Raw genomic sequence first — 22,869 nt, forward strand, 5'->3', positions numbered from 1 at the left:
AAGATTCATAGAGTTTCTCCTTTTTATACAGTCAATTAAATAGTCTTTTAGGTCTGGTAATGTTTTTTTTTTCTTTTTTTTTTTGTCAGTTTCAAATGTTTCCTGAGCTCATGCATATTAGCTCTTAATTATCACTTTGTTTTTGTCTCAAGTCTCTTGGGGCTTGAGCTGGCAGTAAAACAAACAAACAAACAAACAAACAAACAACTTGCATTTTAAAATGAAATGTAGGCCTATGTGGAAAAAAAATGGTTTCAATAATCACTGTATCTTTGGTCAGGTGCAGAGTGAAGAAAACCCGAGTACAGATTATGCAGCTTCTTTGGAACAGGAGGTAAAAATCACACTATGACCTCAAAGAGTTTGTGGAGGACCCTTCACCACAGCTGTGCTGTGGGTGGGTATTTTTCACGGTTGCAGCGCAGCTCTTACTTGTCACTGACACAAAAACTCCGATTATATATATATTTTTTATTTTCCAATTACGGTGGAATAAACGGTGGGAGGAGGGACTACCGCGACTCAGTCCACCAGTGTCTTATAGGCGATTAAGACGAAAAGAAAACGAGGGCGGCTTAAGGAATAAGCAACTGTGCAGTGATCTTCCTTAAGTTTCACTTCATCTTCCATCACACGTTGGTAACGTCGAGGAAGTGGCTTTCAGCGCGTCGGGAGAAATTTAGGCTGGAGCCAAACAAACACGACGCTGCTGGAGGCAACCAGGATGATTCCGCTTCTTCTCGTCCTTCTTACGGGTAAGTCCATGGTGATGGTTTCTACACACGCTTGCTTTTGACAGACGCTTTAAAATGATGGTTATGTGCGGAATGACGTCACGCAAAGAGGTCTGAGAGGCTGTAGTAAATATGATTTGATACATTGTTGTGACAATGACCGCAAAATAAATTAAAGTGATTTGTGCACCGCTGCTTGGTTAGATGTGGATTCCTCTTTAATTAAAAGCTTTGATTTATGTGTTTATGTTGTGATCTACATGATAATTAATGATAATTATCCAAAGAAATCTAGTGAGGTAAGGTGGGCCAAAGGTTGCCTAGAGAATTTCATCGTAAGTAATAGATGAGAAATGCTCTTGTGCGATTACACACATGAAAGCAGTAAAAAAAAAGACGAAAGTGTCTGAACTTTTTTAAAGAAGGCTGTCGGAAAAAAACAAGCGTTGGTGCAAGAAACCTTCCTTCATATTGTACACCGCAAAAAAAAAAAAAAAAAAAAAAAAAGAATCAGAGAGATTTTCAAAAACTGGAAAATCTTGCATGTAGTTCAGAAGAAATTTATCTAGTTTCACATACCCCTGACCCCTCCTAGAAATTGGGATGTGGTTAACTTGTTGCCTTCGGTGTCTTGACAGCTACTGCAGACCATGCGGTTGACACATCTGGCAGCATGGTGCATTATTATCAAAGTTTGCATCGGCTCAAGTGACTATTTGTAGAAAATTCAGATAGCCTTTGCTCCCTACGTCGCCATTGCAACCCTCACCACATGATCACTGAAGACTGACATCTTTTTAATGATTATTTAAGGTTGGACAGAAAGAAAACAGAAATGGGACTCTTTTTTTTTTTTAGTCTGATGTTCAAAGTCATGCTTGGTTAGTCAATTTAACCCACATTTAGACGTCAAGAGACATCTTTTATGTGGCTTTCTTTTCACCTTTTACCTTCCAGACCACTATTTCACGTTGTTTAACCTTTGTCTAGAGGAAATTTTATAGTAATTTCTAATCTATGCATGATACCATCAGTGCTGTGGAGGTGCAGACCCTCCCCCCCTTACACATCCTTTTTGGTGGGCTTAGGACACAGAAACTTAATCCAATCCAAAAGTGAAAAAATTTGATGAAGTGAAGGAAAAATGTAAGCAAACAAACAAAAAAAAGAAACCAAAACCAAAATCCTTGGCTGATCTTTCTTCTTACATCGTACTGTGAAAAAGCCTTATTGCATGTTTTTGTTCTTTTGTTACACTTCAAAGTTTAAAATCATAACCTGGTTTTAATGTCAGATAATGAAAAGCTGAGTTCAATTTAATTTGTTGCATGCAGAGCTGATTACTGCAAGTAATAAAGGCCAAAATCACTGCTGACACGTTCGGTTACATCTGGTGTGAAACTAACATTTCAGAGACAGAAGATCAGATAGAGTCCAATATGGCGGTGGTGTGATGGAAGGAGTCTGCCTTGCTGCCTTGCTGCTTCAAGATCTGCACAATTTGCTGAAATTGATTCTCTCATGTTGATTTCTTACCAGAAAAATAAGTATAAAAAACATTGAAAAAATTACAAGTTGTCTTTTTTCATGTAACATTAGCATCCCGAAATGTGTCTTTATTAGCTGGATTAATGGCAAAAATGTCTGGTTTGTGAAAGGTTGTTTATCCCAAGTCTAGAGGTCAGCAGTGTATGTCCATCAACAATATATATATATATATATTTTACAAAGAAATCAACTGATTTAGTCTTGTAAAATTAACAGCAGGAATCGCAGTGAGAAAGAGTGTGAACTATTTATTTAAAAAAAGAAAAAAAAAACTAGCATAAAACTTGTTGTTTTGTTTTTGCAGGCATTTGTCCCGTGACGACCAATGAGATCTATGCTAACGCTGGTGACCTGGTGATGCTAAACTGCAGAGAGTCTAAACATAATAGCACCGAAATGCCTTGGAAAATGGAGACAGACCAGAAGATGCAACTCTACGGCAACATGTCAGCGTTTGAGCAGCAGCAGCTCGGTTTGGTTTTGTATCAGCGCAGCCTTGTGATTCTCAGAGCTTCTGCAAACCATCAGGGGAATTACTCATGTGGTCCTCGCGGGTACCACCCGTAAGCTGATGCTCACACTCCATACCTAAGAGTCTCTTTTTAGAAATGTATTTAAAAAGAAATCTAAACTGTACTTTACATGTGCATTTTTAAACATAGACCAAGCCGTCTGAATAACGATTTTCTCTGTCCATCTTTCTTTGATGATTTACAGAAATACCAGCAGCCAGATATGGTTCAGACTTACAGTATGCCCAAAGCAGTCCACAGTGTGTACCAGCAGGAACAAGTACCGTACGATATGTCACGCAAAGCAAGCCTGCAAACTGAGTTGTCCTGAAGGAAGCATCCCTAATGTAGGAATCCCCGGTATGAAGAGCATGGAAGACGTGTGGCACAAGGTATTAAAATCAGCAGTGGCTGTGAGCTGATTATATAACGTCAATCTGACAAGTTCAAGTGAGATTTTTCTTGCTAATATTGAAATCCAACTATTTAATTGGTTTAAACTGTGGCTTCTTTCTCAGGAGAATGGTGAGCCCTCAGATAATTACTTCCCAAGCGTTGGATTGGAGAAAAGCGGCGTCTACATCTGCAAGAGGTCTTTCTCGTATTCTGGTGAAATATATCAGACTTCCTCTTCAGTGGAACTTGATGTCAAAGCAGGTGTTACAAAAATGCTCTCTTGTTATTTCTTTATGTGTTCATCTAATTAAACTTTTGCCAAAACCTAAAATATACGTTTTTGTGTGCAGTTGAGCATCCGACAAAGTTAGGAATCTATTTACCCAAGAATGGTCAGATTTTTGAAGTAGAACTCGGTGAGTATTTTATTTGTAACATTAAGACACCAAAATACATTCTATGTTTTTCTGTGTTATTACGATGTTTTCATTCTTCTGTTTGTTTTTATTTTTTATTGGAGGCACAAAAAAAGAGATTGTTTGCAAAGCACTCGTAAATTCTTGCCAAAATAGTCCGTATTGGACGAGTGAGGGGGAATTTGTGGACGACTCGGACGTTCACACAGATCCATGGCAAGAACTGAACTTACATTTCATATATATACTGCAACTGATGATAAACAGAAATGTCACATATATACAATGCAGTCAGTGATAGCTCACTGACGTCCCTTATGTCCCCTCCTTTCCAGCAATGGAAGTGAAAAGATGCCGAAATGTATGAGTACAACTTTAATTTTCAGAGAGGTGTCACCTGGAAACCTGTCAAAAACTTTTACATGTGTATTTTCAAGTGACAAACTCACCTCCAGGGTCAACATCACCCTCGTAAAAAAAGGTGTGGGAATTTTCAAATGTTCAGTGTTCTCAATTGCCCATTTCACAATTGCAAAATGTGTTTTCTAATAATTTCATCAACTCAATCGCCTCCCTGCAGCTCAGCCTTCGAAAGTGATGCTAGCTGTATGCTCTGTCTGCGTTGTGGTGTTGATGGCGGCGATCGTTGTTGTTTACGTGAAGTTTAAAATTGACGTCACCCTTTTCCTACGAGATAAAGTCGGATTTAAAGACTGCCAAAGCAGCACTTCAGGTGAGTCTTGACCAGAAGAAAACTCATTTGATTTTGTTTGTGATCTTAAGTTTCAAAAAGGAAAATAGCCCCGTAATGCGTTAATTCACTACACTGATTTTTGATTGGGCAAGAAGATTAACATTAAACCAGTGATGCAGTTCGTCCATCTAACTTTATTTGGTTGGAGTCCGTTGCCCTGTAAATGATCTTTCTAGTCATCAAATAATTTGGCGATCCAGAACTTTTTCTGGATTTTTTTTTTTTTTATCAGAAAGTATAGTTAACAACATGTCTGAGAAATTATTAAAGTCGTTCAGTTGGTAAAACCTTGACCACAGAATGTCAACGGCGATGGATAATGTCTCCAAAAGCTTTAAAGACTTAAGAAATGTCAGTCTGCTCTGAGGAGCAACAGAAAGGTTTTTAAGAAGTTTATTTCACATCAGAATGGGTTTTTGAAGGAGGGCGTGGGAGAAGTCAATGGTGTATTTTCTTTGTGTTCAGATGAAAAAAGCTACGATGCGTTTCTGATGTGCTACAAAAGCGTCACTGATGGAGGACTGAGTGAGGAAGACAGGAAATGCCTGGCGAGTACTTTGGAGGACGAGTTTGGTTACAGCATCTGCCTTTATGATCGAGACGTCTTACCTGGTCAAGGTAAGGAAAAAAAAAATAATCCAGGTGTAGTCCAAAATAATAATGTGATATTTACCCTGCGCTCACATCCTTTTGCAGCTATCGCTGAGGCCGTGTTGGACTGTATAGAGCAGAGCCGGGCTGTGGTTCTGGTTCCCAGCTTTCCAGATCCTGAACCAGGAAGTGCAGTGCTAAGCGCCATCCACACCTCTCTAGTGGAGCGGAAGACTCGCTTGATTTTCATAAACACAGAGCAGACGGAGACGGAGGCGTCGAGATCAGGTTCGTTTCCAGAGGCTTTGCAGCTTCTGAGTAAAGCCGGGAATAGCGTCACCTGGAAGGGACGGCCGCCCTCCACCTCCTTCTGGAAGCAGCTGCGTTATCACTTACCGGCCCCACAGCAAACACCAAAAATGCAACTTTTATCACAAGAATGCTAGGATGATATCCAAACCTAACTCTAACCATTTTATACTGGTCATGCGACATGAAAGATAAGAAACGCCAAGTACTTTGTTTATACATTGACAAAATAATGCAGAAATCAATTTAATGAATGTGTTTATATTCAAAATATCGTGTTCATTTATGACTTTAGACTACAGAGTACCTCCGTGCAATACACTCAGAAAACCAGACATGTGAATGGAACAATTATTTTTCTGTCATTGCTTCAGTACAAGTTGATTACTTGCAGTCGTTTATGTAACATGTTAACAGCACAGAAAAAGTGAACAGCAGAATGTGAATTAATCTCAGATGTTTTATTATTTTATTTTTACATTTTTGTTTCTGCATTTAGAAATTTTATTTCTGTGTTTATTGTCAACTGTTGCTGTCTTTGCTGCACCATTAAATATGAAAAGTAAACTTGCAATGAGGAAAATAAGTATTTGAACACCCCGCGACTTTGCAAGTTGTCCCACATAGGAATCATGGAGGGGTTTGAAATTAAAATTTTAGGTGCATGTCCGCAGTGAGAGACATAATCTAAAAAGAAATAATAATAATAATAAAAATCCAGAAATCACAATGTATGATTTTTTTTAAATAATTTATTTGTGTGTCACTGCTGCACCTTGCAACCAGCAAATATTCTGGCCATCAAAGACCTGTTAGTCCATCTCTAAAGAGTCCACCTCCACGCCACTTATCCTAAATTAGAAGCTCCTGTTTCCGGTCATCAGCTGCATAAAGACTCCTGTCCACCAAACACAGTCAGTAAGACTCCAACTACTAACAAGGTTGCATCAAGACCTCCTGTTAGAGAGGACATAGTATTTATGGAGTTGCTTTTGTGAAAGGATTCTTGGCATCACTCTGGGTCAAAGTGACCCGTACCCCTCTTTTCCCTGTGTGTGAAGTCAGAACTGGACACTATCCATGACTCGGAAACAATGCTGTTAGGACAGATAAGAACAAAATGAAAATGGAGCAGATGTTGATATCAAGAGGTCCCAAATAATTTCTAGGAAGTCCCAATACACACCCACAATAAATGATGCCAAGAAGCCTTACGTAAATCAAGGGTCTTCTTTCCAACTCACACCAGCAGAGATGAGACTCTATAAAACCTGTGATGTTAGGAATAGAAGGGGGAGATTTTTGAATTTTGTATTGACGTGATTGAGAAGATGTATTGCTGGTAATAAATCTTTGCCCGTCTTTGGCCTAAGCAGCGAGGAATTGAGTCCTACATGTGTTATTTCTTTTACTCGCATATTTCAGAGTTAGCCACCTTTCTAATCTTCAACACTCCAAGCCTCCATTCATGCGCCTTTCCTGGAAACCAGCTTTTAAGAAGGTTCCTAAGTTTTTACTAAAAATTGCAGAAGTTGGGGACAGAGGAGGAAGTCTTGGTTTGTGACTAAGAGGAATAAAAGTCGGCGTGATGTTCTTCCATCAGTTTCATTTTCTCTCCCATCACACCCTGCAGTCAGGTTAAGGAAATCGCTATTTGCTCTGAAGGAGAAGGAATGTAGGCAAGCTGTTCACAGTGAAGTCTCTCGCAGCAGTACTGAAGATGTTCCTGCTACTTTTATTCCTCGCATTTATCTCAGGTGAGTAAGTCGGGTAATGTCTGCAAAGGAGAAATAAAAATGTACTTCTTTCTTAGTCAGATGTTGGATGTGTTTCCCTTGAGCACTACTTCCACATTCTCACGATTCAGTTTTCTGTTCTTTTTTTCTTTTTTGCACCACGATCATGTGGAAATGTATTAAAGTTATGAATTAAATTATGAAGTAAAATTTAGCTTAAGAATTTGAACTCGTAATACAGAATAAAAAAGGCTCCTGTGCAAGTAGCTCTATGAATTCAGCAAGAATAAACCTTATTAAGGAAACAACCCAGATACTCAAAACCACTCTGAACCTGAAGTGGGTGAGATAGGGGAGAGTTTACATAGAAAAACCATTCCAGGTTGTTCAATACTCAAAAGTTGTGTGGGAAAGAGAAAAAAAACATAGATCTAACGGAGATATTTACAGAAATTTTTCCAAACATGGCAGAGAGACTCCAAGAAGAATGTTATTTTGTCGGTGAGAGAAATGCTGATTAGTGTTATGTTTGGGGAACATCAAACATTGCACGTCATCAGAAACATACCATGTGCGCCATGAAGCACGGTGGTGGCAGTAAGACGTCAGAGCGTAACGGTTATAAAGGTAGAGGGGAACATGAATGTGAATGTGGGAAATATTACAAAACCCAGGAGAATAATCTGACAGATATGAGCAGAAGGTGCTTTAATTTACATCATTATGTTTGTTTTTGGAGACTTATTTTGGTATTTTGCAGATTGCTTTCAGGGTGAACTTGTTTGGAAAGGCAGACATGGGCATGTTGGTACATGTTTTGAATGTCCTCCACTTGTAGAGTATTTCCCTTACAACTGACTTTAAATTCTTGTCAGACCTCTTTTTTTCCCCTTTCCTGTCTGGTAGGCTGATACAATCTTTCTTCTGAGGGCCTCAAACAGCTTATTTGACCAAACAGTAGCATATAACTCACTTTTACAGTCAGAAACTCATCATATTAAATATACATTTTTTGCTATTTCAGGTGGAAACAAATGTAGAAGATGTAGAAGTCTTATTTTACCCTTTCTCAGAAAAGTTTTTTTTTTATTAGCTTCTCATTATTAATGTCACATGGAGTTGAAGCAATATGTGAGCATAGTTATCACAATTAACCAGATTGTGTGATGATTTGGCAGTGAAACAAGAAGGATCCCCGTGTTTTTTAATGTTTTTTGTTTAATGAGATTTTACAAGAAGCTTAGAAGAATAGTAGATGGCTTTTTATGGGGAAACTAAAGCCAGGAAGCACAGCTACAATGCTTTGCAAGTTAACAGGAATGATGTAAACTTGAGTTATTTCAGAAATAAATTTGCTCACACTGTTCTGTTTTTTTTGTTGTTGTTTTGTTTTTTAGGCGTTTGCTCCATGACAACCAAGGAGATCTATGTCAGAGCCGGTGACCTGGTGATGCTGAAATGTGGAGAGTGTAAATATGACGGTACTGTTGTGCTTTGGAAACTGGAGACTGGCCAGAAAACACAACTCTACAGCAACATGTCGGCGTCTGAGCAGCAGCGGCTTGGTTTGGTTCTGTATCAGGACAGCCTGGTGATTCTCAGTGCGTCTTCAAACCATCAGGGGAATTACACGTGTGGTCCTCTCAGGTACGACTCATAAACTGATTCCAGCTCAACACAATCACTCCGCATATTCATTTTAACTGATTCATTCTGTCCATGACATAGTTAAATCTCTCATGATTATATTAAAAATATATCAGACAAAATAAAAATAACCTGGAAAAAAAAAAGCTCTTGTTTTTCAAATGATGACATCATTATAATGGCAAAAGCGATCCATGCCTGGACTCACGTGAAAAAGTTATTCATAACATTTTACAAAACGTAAAGGTCAATTTCACTACCCTGTCCTGGCTACTGCCAGGGTTGAACATAAACCAACACATCACGCTTCAGTCGGATGTAAACACAACGTCACCGACATCTCAGGTAGGAAATGGTCACACATCCGTTTCTGAGACCTCCACAGCCATTATCCACAAATGAGGAGGATTTGGATGAAACATTGGTGTACCTTCCCAAGAGTCGTCGGCCTAATAAAATTACCTCAAGAGCCAACTGGGAAATAATCCAGGTGGAGATAAAAGAACCCAGAACAACATTTAACGCCGCAGACCTCAGTTGCTTTAGTTAAAGTCGGTGTTCATGACTCAGCAACAAGAAAAAATGCCAAAAATGTCATCCATGAGAGAGTTCCAATCAATGAACCACTGCTGAACAAAAAAAACATAAAGGTTGGAATCACATTTGCCAAAATCCACAACAAAGATGTTTTGGAAATTGTTCTGTGGACTGATGAGACTAAAGTGGGATTGATGCGTCCTGGTACATCTGATGTAAAGCAACACTGTGATGATCTGGGTCTGCTTTGCTTCTTCTGGATCTGGGAGGCATGCAAAAAATGAAGCAACCATGAATTCTGCTTTCTACCAGAAAATCCTGAAGGAAATGGTTGATGATTAGATTGTGACCTTAAGCTAATGTCCATCTTAGCCACATAGCAGGACAAGGATCCAAAGCACACCTACAAGTTTAGTACCAAATGGCTGAGGAAAAGGATTTCTTTAAAGTGACCTATTCAAAGTCCTTAGATAAATAAAAACTGAGAAATCGTCTTTTTATCTGATTTTCAAACTTGTTTAATACTCTGAAACAGCTGGAAAATAATTTTCGTCCTGACTTTGATGATTTACAGGAACACCAGGTGCCAGATGGCGTTCAGGCTTACAGTATACTCAGAATCGTCCAGAGAGATTGAGTTTGGAAACAGGTACAATCAAACATGTTACGAAAACCAAACCTGCGAACTGAACTGCCCTGAAGAAAACATCCCCTGTAGCACCGCTTGGGAGCTGCTGGGAATCACATGGCACAAGGTACAATAATCATCCAATTACTGCGGATGTGATTCGATTACATATCAGCAATAACCACGAACATTTAATGGTGCTTTTCTTACATTTCAGTTTGAATTTCAGTATTGTATGTATTTTTTTTAATTGTTCCTGCTTTCCCAGGAGAATGGTGCAGTCTCAGATGATTTCTTCACAAATGTTGATGTAGGGAAAAGTGGAGTCTACATCTGCACCAGGTCTTTCTTGTATTCTGATCAAACATACAATGCCTCCTTCACAGTGGTACTTGATGTCCAGACAGGTATAAAAGCCCCATATTTACCATTTTAAGTGTTAGTTAGTTAAAGGTTGAGTAACAAATGTGTGGGGGGTTTTTATGTGCAGGAAAGCCTCCGACAAACTTAGGAATCTATTCACCAAAGAATGGGAAAGTTGTTGAAGTAGAGCTTGGTGAGTTTATATTATTTGCAGCATTGAGATACAAAGACGGTTCTTTTTTTATGCATTATGCTACGTTCAATTCTATGATTTTTTTTTTTTTTTCCAAGGCAAAACAGCGGAGATTACTTGTACGGCACTCATCGATTCTAGCGACGGTTCGCTCTTCTGGTTGAGAAATGATGAATTTGTGGAGAAAAACGACACCCTTCGCTATTTCTACAATGACACGTTCTCAAAGTAAGAGCTGAACTCACATTTGTGTGTGAAATCGAGTTATTACAAACTGATGGGACAAACGCATTAACATCTTGATGACGTCCACCATTTCCTGTGCTTTCCAGGAACGCGTCATTGGATGACGTCGTTTGGATGAGCGCAACTTTAGTCTTCAGAGAAGTGTTGGAAGAGGATCTGTCTGCAGAATTCAGATGTAAACTTGAAAGTGCTGAACTCACACTTCTCGTCTCAGTCACCCTGGATAAAACAGGTGTGTGAGTTTGTAAACGCATCGCTTTTTTTTTTTTTTTACAATTGTGCATCACAGAACATTTATTTTGCTGTGGAAAATTTATTTTGAAGTTACTGTGCTAATTCCCTGCAGCTGGCCCTTCATATGTCATTCTAACTGCATGCATCGCTTGCATTGTGGTGGTGATGGCTGTGATTGTTGCTACATATGTGAAGTTTAAAATTGACGTCACCCTTTTCCTAAGAGGCAAACTTGGCTCTAGTGGTTGCCAGAGCAACACGTCAGGTGAGGGTTTTTTTGTTTGTTTTTTTTTTTACTAGAAAAGCAAACCTTGTAACAAAATGCAGCTAAATCAGGTCGACAAAAGCTTCATAAAAATAAAAGAGATGCCCTTAGTCTTAAAGTCAGACAAAGAAACTTATTTATAGATTTTAGCTGTGTAAGTTGGCTAATATCAGCAGCACAAATTCCTATTTAATTATTGTATTGGAAAATTTGGTTTAAAATCTGAAAATGAAGAAAAAAACCCTTCTTAAAGTCACAAAGATAAGATTACTGAAGAAATAATTATCTGTAAACTGTTACTGTTTCAGTTCATTTAACATGAAATTGATCTCTAAGTTAGGCATTATCAATGATGGGCTCCAGCTTCCTTTACAGCAGCGGCTTTTTCTTTGTGTTCAGATGAAAAAAGCTACGATGCGTTTCTGATGTGCTACAAAAGCGTCACTGATGGAGGACTGAGTGAGGAAGACAGGAAATGCCTGGCGAGTACTTTGGAGGACGAGTTTGGTTACAGCATCTGCCTTTATGATCGAGACGTCTTACCTGGTGAAGGTAAGGGAAAAAAAAAATCCAGGTGTAGTCCAAAATAATAATGTGATATTTACCCTGTGCTCACATCCTTTTGCAGCTATCGCTGAGGCCGTGTTGGACTGTATAGAGCAGAGCCGGGCTGTGGTTCTGGTTCCCAGCTTTCCAGATCCTGAACCAGGAAGTGCAGTGCTAAGCGCCATCCACACCTCTCTAGTGGAGCGGAAGACTCGCTTGATTTTCATAAACACAGAGCAGACGGAGACGGAGGCGTCGAGATCAGGTTCGTTTCCAGAGGCTTTGCAGCTTCTGAGTAAAGCCGGGAATAGCGTCACCTGGAAGGGACGGCCGCCCTCCACCTCCTTCTGGAAGCAGCTGCGTTATCACTTACCGGCCCCACAGCAAACACCAAAAATGCAACTTTTATCACAAGAATGCTAGGATGACGGGTGTGATGGTGGCGCAGAGGTAAAGTGCGACCCATGTACAGAGGCCTTAGTCCTCGACTCGGCCATCGCGGGTTTGAGTCCCGGCCCGATGACCTGTGCTGCATAGTTTACCTCTTTCTCATGAGCTACTTTTCTGTCTGACAGCTGCTAAATAAATGCCACTAGAGCCAACAAGACCTTTATAAAGAACGCTAGGATGATACCTGATGCCACCTTTAACAGAGCAAAGGGGCAAAACAGACAATCTGAAAAAGAAAAAGCTCCATTTATGATCTTGACTTAAGACTAAGACTGAATTATAAATCGATTGATGAGTCCTGCATGAGTCTTCCAGCAGGACAATAAATGTAGATATAATGCTAACACAAACATGAAGCGGCCATTATGCTCATCTCTCAAGATGTTTAATCCTACAGAAAATCTGCAAATTCAAGTTAGGTTTTTGCTAAGGGATAAAAACTGTATTTTATTCAATAGTCAAACATTTCTTATTGTTTATGTAATTCATGTTTTTTCTGATTTAATTAGCAGTGCTCTGTTTCCTTTTGTTTAAATGAAACTGCCCTACAACTATGAGACATTAGAGGGTTTTTTTTGTTAAAAGTAAGTAACTGAAAAACAGCAGGAATCAAAGTGTAACTTTGAGTCATCCAAGTAATGGGATTTCATTACAATACCACTGAGTACTTGTGAATTTATCTGTCATGTGTTTTGTTGTTGCTGCGTACATTAACACCTCAGCTTTTGCTTTTCGTCTATTTTAAATTCTTTTGCTAAGATTTATCCGATATGTTCTCACTGGATCGTGAATATCTAGTCAAAATAACTTTATTTCCACAAATGAAGTCCCAGAACTGTAAAATATGAAGAATGTGCTCATTGTAACCTCTGTTTATACGAAAGCTGCAACAGACATGAAAAGTCTGAGACAAATGAAAGGTTTTTGGAAGAAAATAGACATAATCGAACTGTATTTTTTTATAATGTTAATTTACAATTACTAATAATTTTAAATGTTGATTATTGACTAGTAAAAACTTTCTGGAATAAAGTACATGCAATTTGTTTTCACCATTTACTATGATAAGTTTCTTACGTTCTACTATTCATACCAATCTGAACCAAAATCTTTTCAAATGCTGGTGTTTATTTCTGGGTAATTCTGCTTCCATAGCCAGCTGCTATGAAAGCGAGGCGAATGTTGTACCTCAGGTCCAGTCCAGTTCAGTGTGTGGCACAACATTGTTTACTGCTGCTGGCTCTTTGCCTGCCCTCTGAGCAAACCACAACAAAGAATGTCGCAATGGCAACAACACACCATGAAAGCAAAAAACACATTTTAAGATCTTAAAAAAAAGATCTAAGCTTCCCCAGGAAATAGATTTTACTCATCACTTTCTTGTAACTTGGTGAACCTGCCGTACAATTATGAGACATTAGAGGGTTCTGAGTGTGTGTGTGTGTGTGTGCGGGTGGGGTGGGGTGTTTCCATTCAAGTCGATAGTCGTTGGATGTTGGTAGTAGCACCTTGGCGATTGATGCCCTTCACAAACCCTACACCGTCTCCCTAGTTGCCATGAAGCTATCTTCTTCCTCCTGACATCTTGCTCATCTTCAGTTTTGTTTAAGTTATTTCCACAGTTATCTCCTGGTACTTCCCCTCCTGCACTCCTATTAAACAACAATTCATCAGGAATGTAGTCAACCAAAAGCCCACTGAGGCATTCAGGTCTTTATATTTGCCCCATTTAGTTTTACACTTTCAATGAGCCAAGAGTCTAACAACGGATCATAATAAAACCAGTTTATGTACAATGTTACAGAGCAATATGAAAACATTCAAAAGACAGAAGACAACATGCTAAAATTTAAAGAAGAAAATTAATTTTCTTCAACTCTTCTAAATATTGCAAGGAAAAAAAAAAGGCTGGATGCGTAAACGAATGATGGGTGATTTGAAACTTTTGCATAGCAGTGCATTGTAAAATCAGATTTGAGCCCATGAGACCCCGACGGTTAGAACATGATACTGGATGTGGTGAACTATTTCTTCAGAATAATCTTGTCTCGTCTTCTCAGACAATGCTGCTTGTCACGGTAACACAACAGATGGTATCGATCTGTTCTGTTACTTTTGCTATTTCCATTTCAGCTCCAATACTTTATGAACACAGTACAAGTCATCTCCACTGAGTTTAAAGTTTCTGCACAAAAATGTGTACATGAAACTAAATTAGTCCCCGTACAAGAATCATCCAATTCTCAGAGACTACTGCTGTTTGCGACTCACAGTTAGCATTAAATAAATTACCTTCCTCTGAAAATTGGTGTTAGTCATGAGGCAGATCTTAAACTTTACAACCACAGGCCAAACATGTCACAAAGGTATTCAGGCAGCTATGTTAAATACAGTTTCACAACACTAATTAATTTACATATATATTCTCAAATTTATAAAAGTAAAAAAAATCTTGCTCTATTTTAAAACTATGAAATTAGACCACAAGCTTATACAAAGTTAGTGCAGGAAAAGTATTCTGATTTAAAATTATCTTTGTATTTTTAAATCTACTAGAATTTTAGTCATGTTGATAATTTATTTATTTTTTTTTTCATTTATTGCATATGAAATTTTCTGGCGTTCTCTAAATTGATTCCTATTTCTGTTTTTTAGCCAAGTCAACATTATTTGTAAAGAACCTTTAATACAGCAGGCACTGACCAAAGTGCTGAACAAAAAGAAGTGGAAATAAAATTCAAGAAAAATGTCGAAACAGGAAAATACAATATGAAATACAAAATAGAACACATGTAAAGAAAATACAAATAAATGAACCACTTGTATCAGACTGAAAGCTAAGAACAAGAGGTGGGTCTTAAAATCAGAATTAAAATGGTAAGCAAAGAGGCTTTTCTAATTTGCAGTGGAAAAGCGTTCATTGACTTTAGGAGGCGCAACGGCACATCTGCACCGGAGGGACAGAAAACTCCCTCATTATATGGAAATCCAGCAGATGGTAATTAAGCCATGGAAACAAACTCTTTCACATAACTTTAGTGCCGTGCTCACGTGACATGATCCTAAAGCACATCCCTGCATCCTGACATTGTAAGTAGATGCAAAAATGTGACAAGGATGCAAAAATGAAAAAGCAGATTTGAATCAAGTGCTGCGTTTGCATGCAGCAAGAAGCATGAGAAACGGTGGGATGATATAGGTCGGGTTTTGAGAAGTCATTTCAAATAGGTCATGCAAGGTTAACCATAACTTACACGTTTAACAAACCCCACCTGCTGCAAGAGAAAAACTGCAAATATATATATATATATATATATATATATATATATATATATATATATATATATATATATATATATATATAAATCCACTTTTTAGATTTTAATTTCTGTCTGACCTTTTTTTTTTGTGGATGTTTTCTTTCTTCCCTTTTTGCTTTTGTGCTTATCTCCAAAATGCCAAACAAATAATTTCACGAGACCAAAAACGGACATCTCAACACCATATATATGTATATATATGTACTGTTTACATAGGAAGTGGCTACCATGTTAGATTTCATAGAAATCATGTTCAAAGACAAGCAAACAGGAAACAGTGCGTCAACCCACTATGAGCGCAGTTTGTCCTTTGAAAATAACACCACAAGATTCACCCCTCAAGAGAGAAGTTGATAACGTTTAAGATGAAGAAGAGAAAATATCCGAAGCATCACTTCTGACTGGTCATAAAGAAAAAAGAAGAAAAGAATTAGTGCGATGTAAAGATCTGCATTTCTTCCACCGATCAAATCAACAAGCCTGTGGTTTTGGAGACGGAACATGCGAACCGGAATCGTTCTGTTTTGCTTTTTCATTCCAACTATCGCAAAGGGATGCTGTGGGAAAAAACAACAACAGAGGATTTTGACAGGTACTCCTTCCGGCTTTTTATGAACGTGCCTAAAGATTCAAAGCTAGCGTGCAGGAACTTATAAACAACTGAACAATTTGGTCAAAGGAACAAAAAGAGTTTGATGCAGCTGCAAAGCTCCTGTCTGCAGATCAGCCGTTTCATCACTACAAAGCTGTGGAGGGGGAAGTCTTTGTGATGCCATGCGATCCATCTGAGAAGTCCCCTGTGAAGAGAGCCGGAGCTGGCGACGGCAAAGCATGTGGGGAAGAGTTTGTGGCTAAAGATGCTGGAGAAAACAGAAGCTTCACAGGGTAACTCATGTGGTCACTGTAACAACATTCATTTTAACTGAAAGCTAGAGTTTAACTCCATTCACTAAAGTGCCTCGAACATTGGGTTCATGTTTATATGCTGTTCCTTAAAAACGTATGTTTTAATACTCTACATACTAAAAGTTTCTTGGTTAAAGTATTGTTGATCCCACCTCTCCAACTTGACTGTTGCTGCAGGTCAAATTCGACTCTGCAGGTCATCGCAAAAACCAGTTTGAGATGCTTCGAGCCTGAAGAGAGCAGCGTGATGCTGCTGGCTCACATTGAGGGACTCGTCCCCTGTCCCGGACATGCCTGTTATAACAACACAGGTGTGGTTTGGTACAAGGTGAAGTACATACAAGAGCAAAGTGACAACCTCTCACAACACCCAAAACCACTTCCTTGTAGAATCCATTTCTGATTGTTTTTCATGACTGAGGTACTTCGCCAGTGCCAAATGGGAGCGGTGACATGCTCCTAGGTCCCAAATTCACTCCTGTATGCCTTCTTGCAGAAAAACAGACTCGTATCTATAGCGAGAGAATCCTGTGTTGAAGACGGGGAGCTTCATCTCTGCACAGTCTACAGAGAGGACACGGGTGTATTTTATTGTGACAGACGAATAACTGAGCAAGGAGTCGCGTGGGTCTTCAGGAGGGCCGTCCACGTTAAAGTCATACGTAAGACTTTTCGATATTTCTGCTATAATTCAAAAACCTAATCTGAAGGCGTTTCATGCATGTGCTACACCATGACTGCCACAGTGAATCACACTCATGTTAAGAGCAAAGAAACAAAAGTCTGAAAGTTTTGATTTATCACTAAGCACCTCCTCTGTACTGCAAAGCAGACATACTGCTCACACCTGTTCTACGAACACACAAAATCTGCACTGAAAAATCACAAGGTCACAGTTCTGCAAAATGCAATAGACAGAACAAATAAGTCTTACATTTTTGCCATGTCATTCAGTAATGAATTGACAAATGCATGCAACAACTGCGTTCAAGCAGAAACATTTTCTGGGTCTTTTAAACATAAATTTCCATGTCCTAGTATGCCTTTCAAGCAGCACTCCACTTAAAGGATTGCATTTTATGCATGCATCCACTTGTGAGCAGGCTCAGAATCATTTTTCAAAGGATTGCAAGAACTTCGAAAACCTTTACAGTTTATGAAGTTAAGAGTCTTCATTATATGGGCAGTATGTTGCATTACCCCCCAAATACGGCAGCGGTTTTTCCAGATCACCCAGTGAGAGACGTCTTCGTCATAACTGCTTGTTTTTATTTCCCCCAACCAATAAATTAGTTTGCTGAAACTAGGAGGCGTCTTCTGCAGAAAGTGGTCGACTGTGTGGTTGCTGGAGCCTTTGCTCTGCTGTGGTAGATGTGTGGTGTCAAAAATACATAAAATATACATATTGAACATTTATTTATTTATATATATATATATATATATATATATATATATATATATATATATATATATATATATATATATATATATTATTGGAGAAATGCACATCATCTAAAAAAAACAGTACCTTCATAACCTTTTAAAATCAGGTGTATTGGTAAAAAAAACAAAATATTAATGAGCAGTCAGTGTTTAGGTCTGAGGCAGAGAGGAAGTTTCAGAAATGCAAGATTCAGTTTTTCCACTGTTAGCGAGAGCGCTCATGCTCATAGCATACTTTGTGGTTTTCCTTTTCCCACTAAACAGAGTTACATACCGCAAGTAATGCTTTCCTGCAGTCACACTTGAATGTAAAGTTCATGTTCGTTTAAAATGTGAAATATTTTCCGGTTCTTTGTCTTGTGTTTTTAATTGTCCAACTTTATGTAGCAAAGTGTTAATAGTACAGATGCAGCAAATCTACTTAATAATAATAATAATGATAATAATAATTTACCAAGAGGTAAAAGAAGAGATAATTCACACTATTCAACACACTTACGTGACATTTCATAATGTCCAATGATTCAAGTGCTTTTTAGCTCCAATAGAGAATTCATTAATTGCACAACTCAATGCATGTAGACGTCTGAATGCAGTGGCAACAAGCATAAGAACGGGGGGAGAATGTGGATTTAGGTAATCTGGTCGTTGGAGGCTTGCCAGACGGGTCTGAATATTTCAAAAACAACATTTTGTGGGAATTATCTGTGGCTCTAAGAAAAAGGCCACTGAGTTAGTGTGTGTGTCTCAATAGGGACACAATAGTCCCAATGACATATTGCCATTGTAAGTATTTTCCCTTGCATTAACTTTGACTGTTTCATTTCTGCAGTGCGCAACGTTTACTTAGAGATGCTACCATGAGGAAATCCACAGCAGCATTTGAAACCGCTTTTTGCTTAAACCAGCTAGTTACTTTATTGAGTATATTGTATTTATAAAAGTATTAAATAAGCCCTATCTGTTAAGAATGCTGTTATTTATCCTTCTTGGTGCACTTGTTCACCAGAACTCTGTTTTCACAGTACTTTTTACTGTTTTTTTTTTTTAAAGAAAAATGAAACTAATCTAATCGCGCCATATCTGTGGCTTACCAGTGCTTTACTGTTTCACCTCTGAGTTTCTCAGTCACTTTCTTTTTTTTTTCTACCTTCTCCACTTGAAAGTGTTATCTAATTTGCTGGCGTGATGTTTGGTTTTTATTCTGAGACAAGTTATCGAGAGCTTTGCAGGAAGCCATGCTACAAACCGTTTTGTTGTGTTAATCTTGGCAATCTGAGTTTCATCTCTTACAGTTTGATGGAGGATTTCCAGACTCGTAAAATATCATTTCCTACTCCAAAGTGTATCGAAATATGTACTTAAACTAACAGATTGTTAGCATTTGACATTTGTCAAACGCTGTGATAACCCAAAACATGTGAGACACAAAAACACATTTTTGTCCTGTTAAACAAAACTCACATAAATATGACTTATAGTCATCTAAAAAAAATAAATACTGTTTCAATAACCATCAACAACTGACATTCTCACTGATTTTTTATGGCTGAAGAGGGAAAGTGGAGGGCTGTTGCTGTCGATTAGATGCACTAGATTAACTGAACAATCAGTAAATGTGACCACCACTATAAAAGCTGCAACTTTAGTTCTGCACTTTTAAGGATGACATTAACAATAGTCTTACATAGCATGCTGATTAATTTATTTTTGCATTTTTATATGTTAAGAGTTTCCAAGTTTGTATCTGAATAGCGTAACATCTTTGAAGTCCCATGTTTTGCAGAATGAAAATATAACTTTAGTTCCTGTTACCACAGCATTTACAGAAGCAAACTCTCCTCCCGTGGTTAAGTATCCAGCTGCCAACATGACTGAGGAGGTTGAGCTTGGTAAGTGCGTTGATGCAGCTAAATTGACTAACATCAAAATCCTTGATTTTTTTTTTTTTTTAATCACCGATTTTTTTATTTACATGATATAGACTATTTAGAATATCCCAGCCTAGTTGAGCCAGGCATTTTATACCTGTACATCTAAAACAAGTTGTTTTCTGTTTCAGGTCAGCCTCACAACCTCTCGTGTGAGGTAGACTTTGATTTTGAGGTAAACATTTCTCGAAAAGTAGAGTGGTTCATGAATTATGGCGGCGATCTGGACAACATGACCCTGTTAGACACGGAGCGACATGAGTGAGTGAATAAGGGCACTTTCAATTCACAGCTTTGCTTTGAAATGGAAAGTAAGTTAATGTTCTTCTACATTCCAGAGAAGTCTTCTTTTCAGACATCAAGGTTACGCAGACGTACACCATAAAGGAAGTGACGCCTCAGCACCTGAAGCACGCATACACCTGCTTAGCCAGCAACACTGTGGGAAACAACAATGTCACAATTAAACTTAAAGAAAAAGAGCAAGGTAGCTCATTTGTGCTCCATTTGTTATGCATTTTCAATTCAGAATTTGAGCATTTAAAATTACAGCTGCATATAAAAAACAATAACCGAGTCAGCTACATCGGTATGACTGGGCGCTTTGGTTATTACGTTTAGTTTCCTTAAATCAAGCTTGTGTGGGTGTGAACTGATGAAGCAAAACCCAAAACTAAAACCACGTGGATTTATAAAAGCTCAGATTTTGATTGAGAAGATAACATAATCATATCAGCTCAACAACAGAAGAATGCTATTCAGGTAGCCGCACTAAGATAAAAATATTATGGTTCATTTTTTGTCTGGACAAAAGATTGTAGTAATTATATTTTCAACTACAGTAGATTAGAAGATAAAAAAAATCCATTTAAGTTTTTTATTTGATTAAATTTTTAAGCCAACCTTACCAATTTTTTCATTATTTTAGAAAATGTTCTCCATTCTCACTCAATCCCAAAGAGGCCAAAGTTCAAATCATTTTGAAGCTTTAGTTTATTTTTTTAATGGATTATGTTTCATTTTAAAACCTTTAGCAAAAAACGATAATGTGTCATACTTGGTCATTATGCTAAAAAAAAATGAATTGCCTTGTTGGGGTGCCAATAAGAAAATAAATAGTTTATCTGATTGTGTATTGTAGTAATTAAGCTACACAGTAATGCCATTTTAAGATGTGTGTGTGCTTTCATTCCAGGGAAATGGCGGTCACTGGTCGGTTATCCGTTTGGCTGCTTTCTGCTGGTCGTCAGCCTGGGAATCATCCTGCATGTGAAGTGGGTGGAATTACAGCTCATCTTCAGATCTCGCTTCCAGTTTGGAAAAGATGATGAAGGTCAGAAAACACGCACACGCGCATGCTACGGCTAATCTAATTGCTAAGATCTGACATTGTGAAATATCGCGTTATTTTTATCAGGCAAATCGATGCAGTTTTCTGATAATACACAGGAATGTTGCTTATGATAGAAAACAAAATAAATTCCTACTTTAATATTTAAGTATATATTTTTCTTACCTTGCAGAGAAGGAATTTGATGTTTTCGTGTCATATGTGTGGACTGGTCCATCAGCAGAGGCGGTAAAATGTTTGGCCATTTCCCCCAAGCCTTACAGTGACGCAGGAGGTATGAGCCGATATGCGTATCATTGTTTGGATTTAAAAGAGAACAAAATAGCTCATGTTTCGTCTCCTCCGAATATCAAACGTAGAGATGCAGAGCCGTGAGGAACCGATAGAAATGCGGCTGACCCGGGTGTTAGAGGACCAGTGGGGGTATCGCGTCTGTCTGCTGGAAAGGGACATTCTTCCAGGAGGAGGTAATAGCATCAGCTGCGTGTGTGTATCTGTCTCCACAAATGTTTCTTCTTTTTTTTTTTATTAATTATCTGATCTTGCTTTACAGCTTATACAAACGATGTGGTTCTCACTATAAACAGAAGTCGAATGCTCATCTGTGTCTTGTCAGCTAAATATTTCGCCAGCAGCAACGCTGTGTTTGTACTGGAATCAGGAGTCAAGGTAGGCCGGAATATTTCAGAGGGGTTTCTATCCCTTTAGCTGCCTTTTTTTTAATTTTTTTTGTTTTGTTTTTTTGTTTTTTGAGAGTGTACTACAGTGGAAACTGGAAAATACAATAAAAAACTCACAATATAAAAGAAAATAATAATTTTGGCTCTTTTATCCACCAGATAACAGATTCACAATTAGTCAAAAATGGATGGTTTTAAAAGGATAGTTTCTATATTTTCATAGAAAGTTATCAAATGATAAATTATGCTTTGAGATTTTGCATTGCACATAATTACTCAAAATTAATTCCACCTAAGTTGTTTTATTTACATACTTATGGATTTAAATGTTTTTGCATGTTGTTTTTTTAAATACCAGAAGAAGAAACGCAAACCAGTACCATCCCCACTGCTTTTCATTCACAAGAATCTCTAGTTCAACATTTTCTACATAATTACCCCACGCGCCTGCACAAAACTTTGTGGAAAAAAAAAGAAAACACCATAACTGTTACAAATCCAGTTTATACTCATCCTGAGAGCAATACAAAACAACTTGGTTTCATTTTGTGGCTATTTTGACATAAACTGAAACCGGTACTGGTGCAAGAAATAAAGAAGCTCACTCCACAAAGAACCCTCTGTAGTTTCTGAACGTTTCCGTTTACCATCCTGATTCACTAGTGAAGTCATTTTAACCCCAGTGACTCACGTCTTCTTCCACATCTTTAGGCCTTACTGCAAAACTCTGCCCTCAAGATGCTCTTGATTTGGACCAGAGGAACTTCGGCATCCTTCATCCAGCCAGAACCTCCACTGCCCAAACTGGTGCAGAGAGCCTTGAAGGTACTTCCCAGTCTGCAGTGGAGCACAGACGCACCTTCCACGGCCGCCAGGAGCTTCTGGATCTCTTTGCAGAAAGCCATGCCAGCTGACAGAGCGAGGCCAGCTTCACGTGTGCAATGAGAGGCCTGAGGTGTGGGAAAAACGTTTCCCCGCTGGAACTCATTATGCGTTAGTTTTCATAAACATGCGTCACCAAAAGACCGTATCATAAAGCTAAAGCTGAATCTGAAATGTAAATAAATATGTAATTTATCATGATTTCTCCTACTGCTGCAATAAATAAATGAAAACCATTTTTTTAAATTCAT

The 22,869-nt window shown here is 38.3% G+C and overlaps 3 protein-coding genes across 3 annotated transcripts; all 3 read left to right on the forward strand.

Annotated features, from left to right (window-relative positions):
* The first annotated feature begins 418 nt into the window (after positions 1-418).
* On the forward strand, positions 419-6,637 carry LOC106914619 (interleukin-1 receptor type 1-like). Its single transcript, XM_014981516.2, has 10 exons — positions 419-755; positions 2,587-2,845; positions 3,000-3,186; positions 3,313-3,451; positions 3,541-3,606; positions 3,711-3,822; positions 3,942-4,087; positions 4,187-4,339; positions 4,826-4,978; positions 5,057-6,637. Exons 1-10 carry the CDS (start codon positions 725-727, stop codon positions 5,395-5,397), a joined length of 1,587 nt encoding a protein of 528 aa, XP_014837002.1. The 5' UTR covers positions 419-724; the 3' UTR covers positions 5,398-6,637.
* Positions 6,638-6,794: 157 nt separating this feature from the next.
* LOC106914618 (interleukin-18 receptor 1-like) lies at positions 6,795-13,160 on the forward strand. The gene is made up of 10 exons (XM_014981515.2): positions 6,795-7,017; positions 8,394-8,643; positions 9,755-9,935; positions 10,077-10,215; positions 10,299-10,364; positions 10,463-10,592; positions 10,697-10,842; positions 10,957-11,109; positions 11,509-11,661; positions 11,738-13,160. Exons 1-10 carry the CDS (start codon positions 6,981-6,983, stop codon positions 12,076-12,078), a joined length of 1,596 nt encoding a protein of 531 aa, XP_014837001.2. The 5' UTR covers positions 6,795-6,980; the 3' UTR covers positions 12,079-13,160.
* Positions 13,161-15,645: 2,485 nt separating this feature from the next.
* LOC106914614 (interleukin-18 receptor accessory protein-like) lies at positions 15,646-22,854 on the forward strand. The gene is made up of 12 exons (XM_014981507.2): positions 15,646-16,017; positions 16,148-16,310; positions 16,509-16,659; positions 16,828-16,993; positions 19,595-19,666; positions 19,837-19,966; positions 20,044-20,192; positions 20,901-21,038; positions 21,229-21,330; positions 21,416-21,523; positions 21,610-21,725; positions 22,448-22,854. Exons 1-12 carry the CDS (start codon positions 15,927-15,929, stop codon positions 22,679-22,681), a joined length of 1,620 nt encoding a protein of 539 aa, XP_014836993.1. The 5' UTR covers positions 15,646-15,926; the 3' UTR covers positions 22,682-22,854.
* The last annotated feature ends 15 nt before the right edge of the window (positions 22,855-22,869 follow it).

This window comes from Poecilia mexicana, unplaced genomic scaffold (assembly GCF_051168715.1).
Source record: "Poecilia mexicana isolate PSO_F unplaced genomic scaffold, ASM5116871v1 scaffold_3, whole genome shotgun sequence".
Classification (NCBI taxonomy): domain Eukaryota; kingdom Metazoa; phylum Chordata; class Actinopteri; order Cyprinodontiformes; family Poeciliidae; genus Poecilia; species Poecilia mexicana.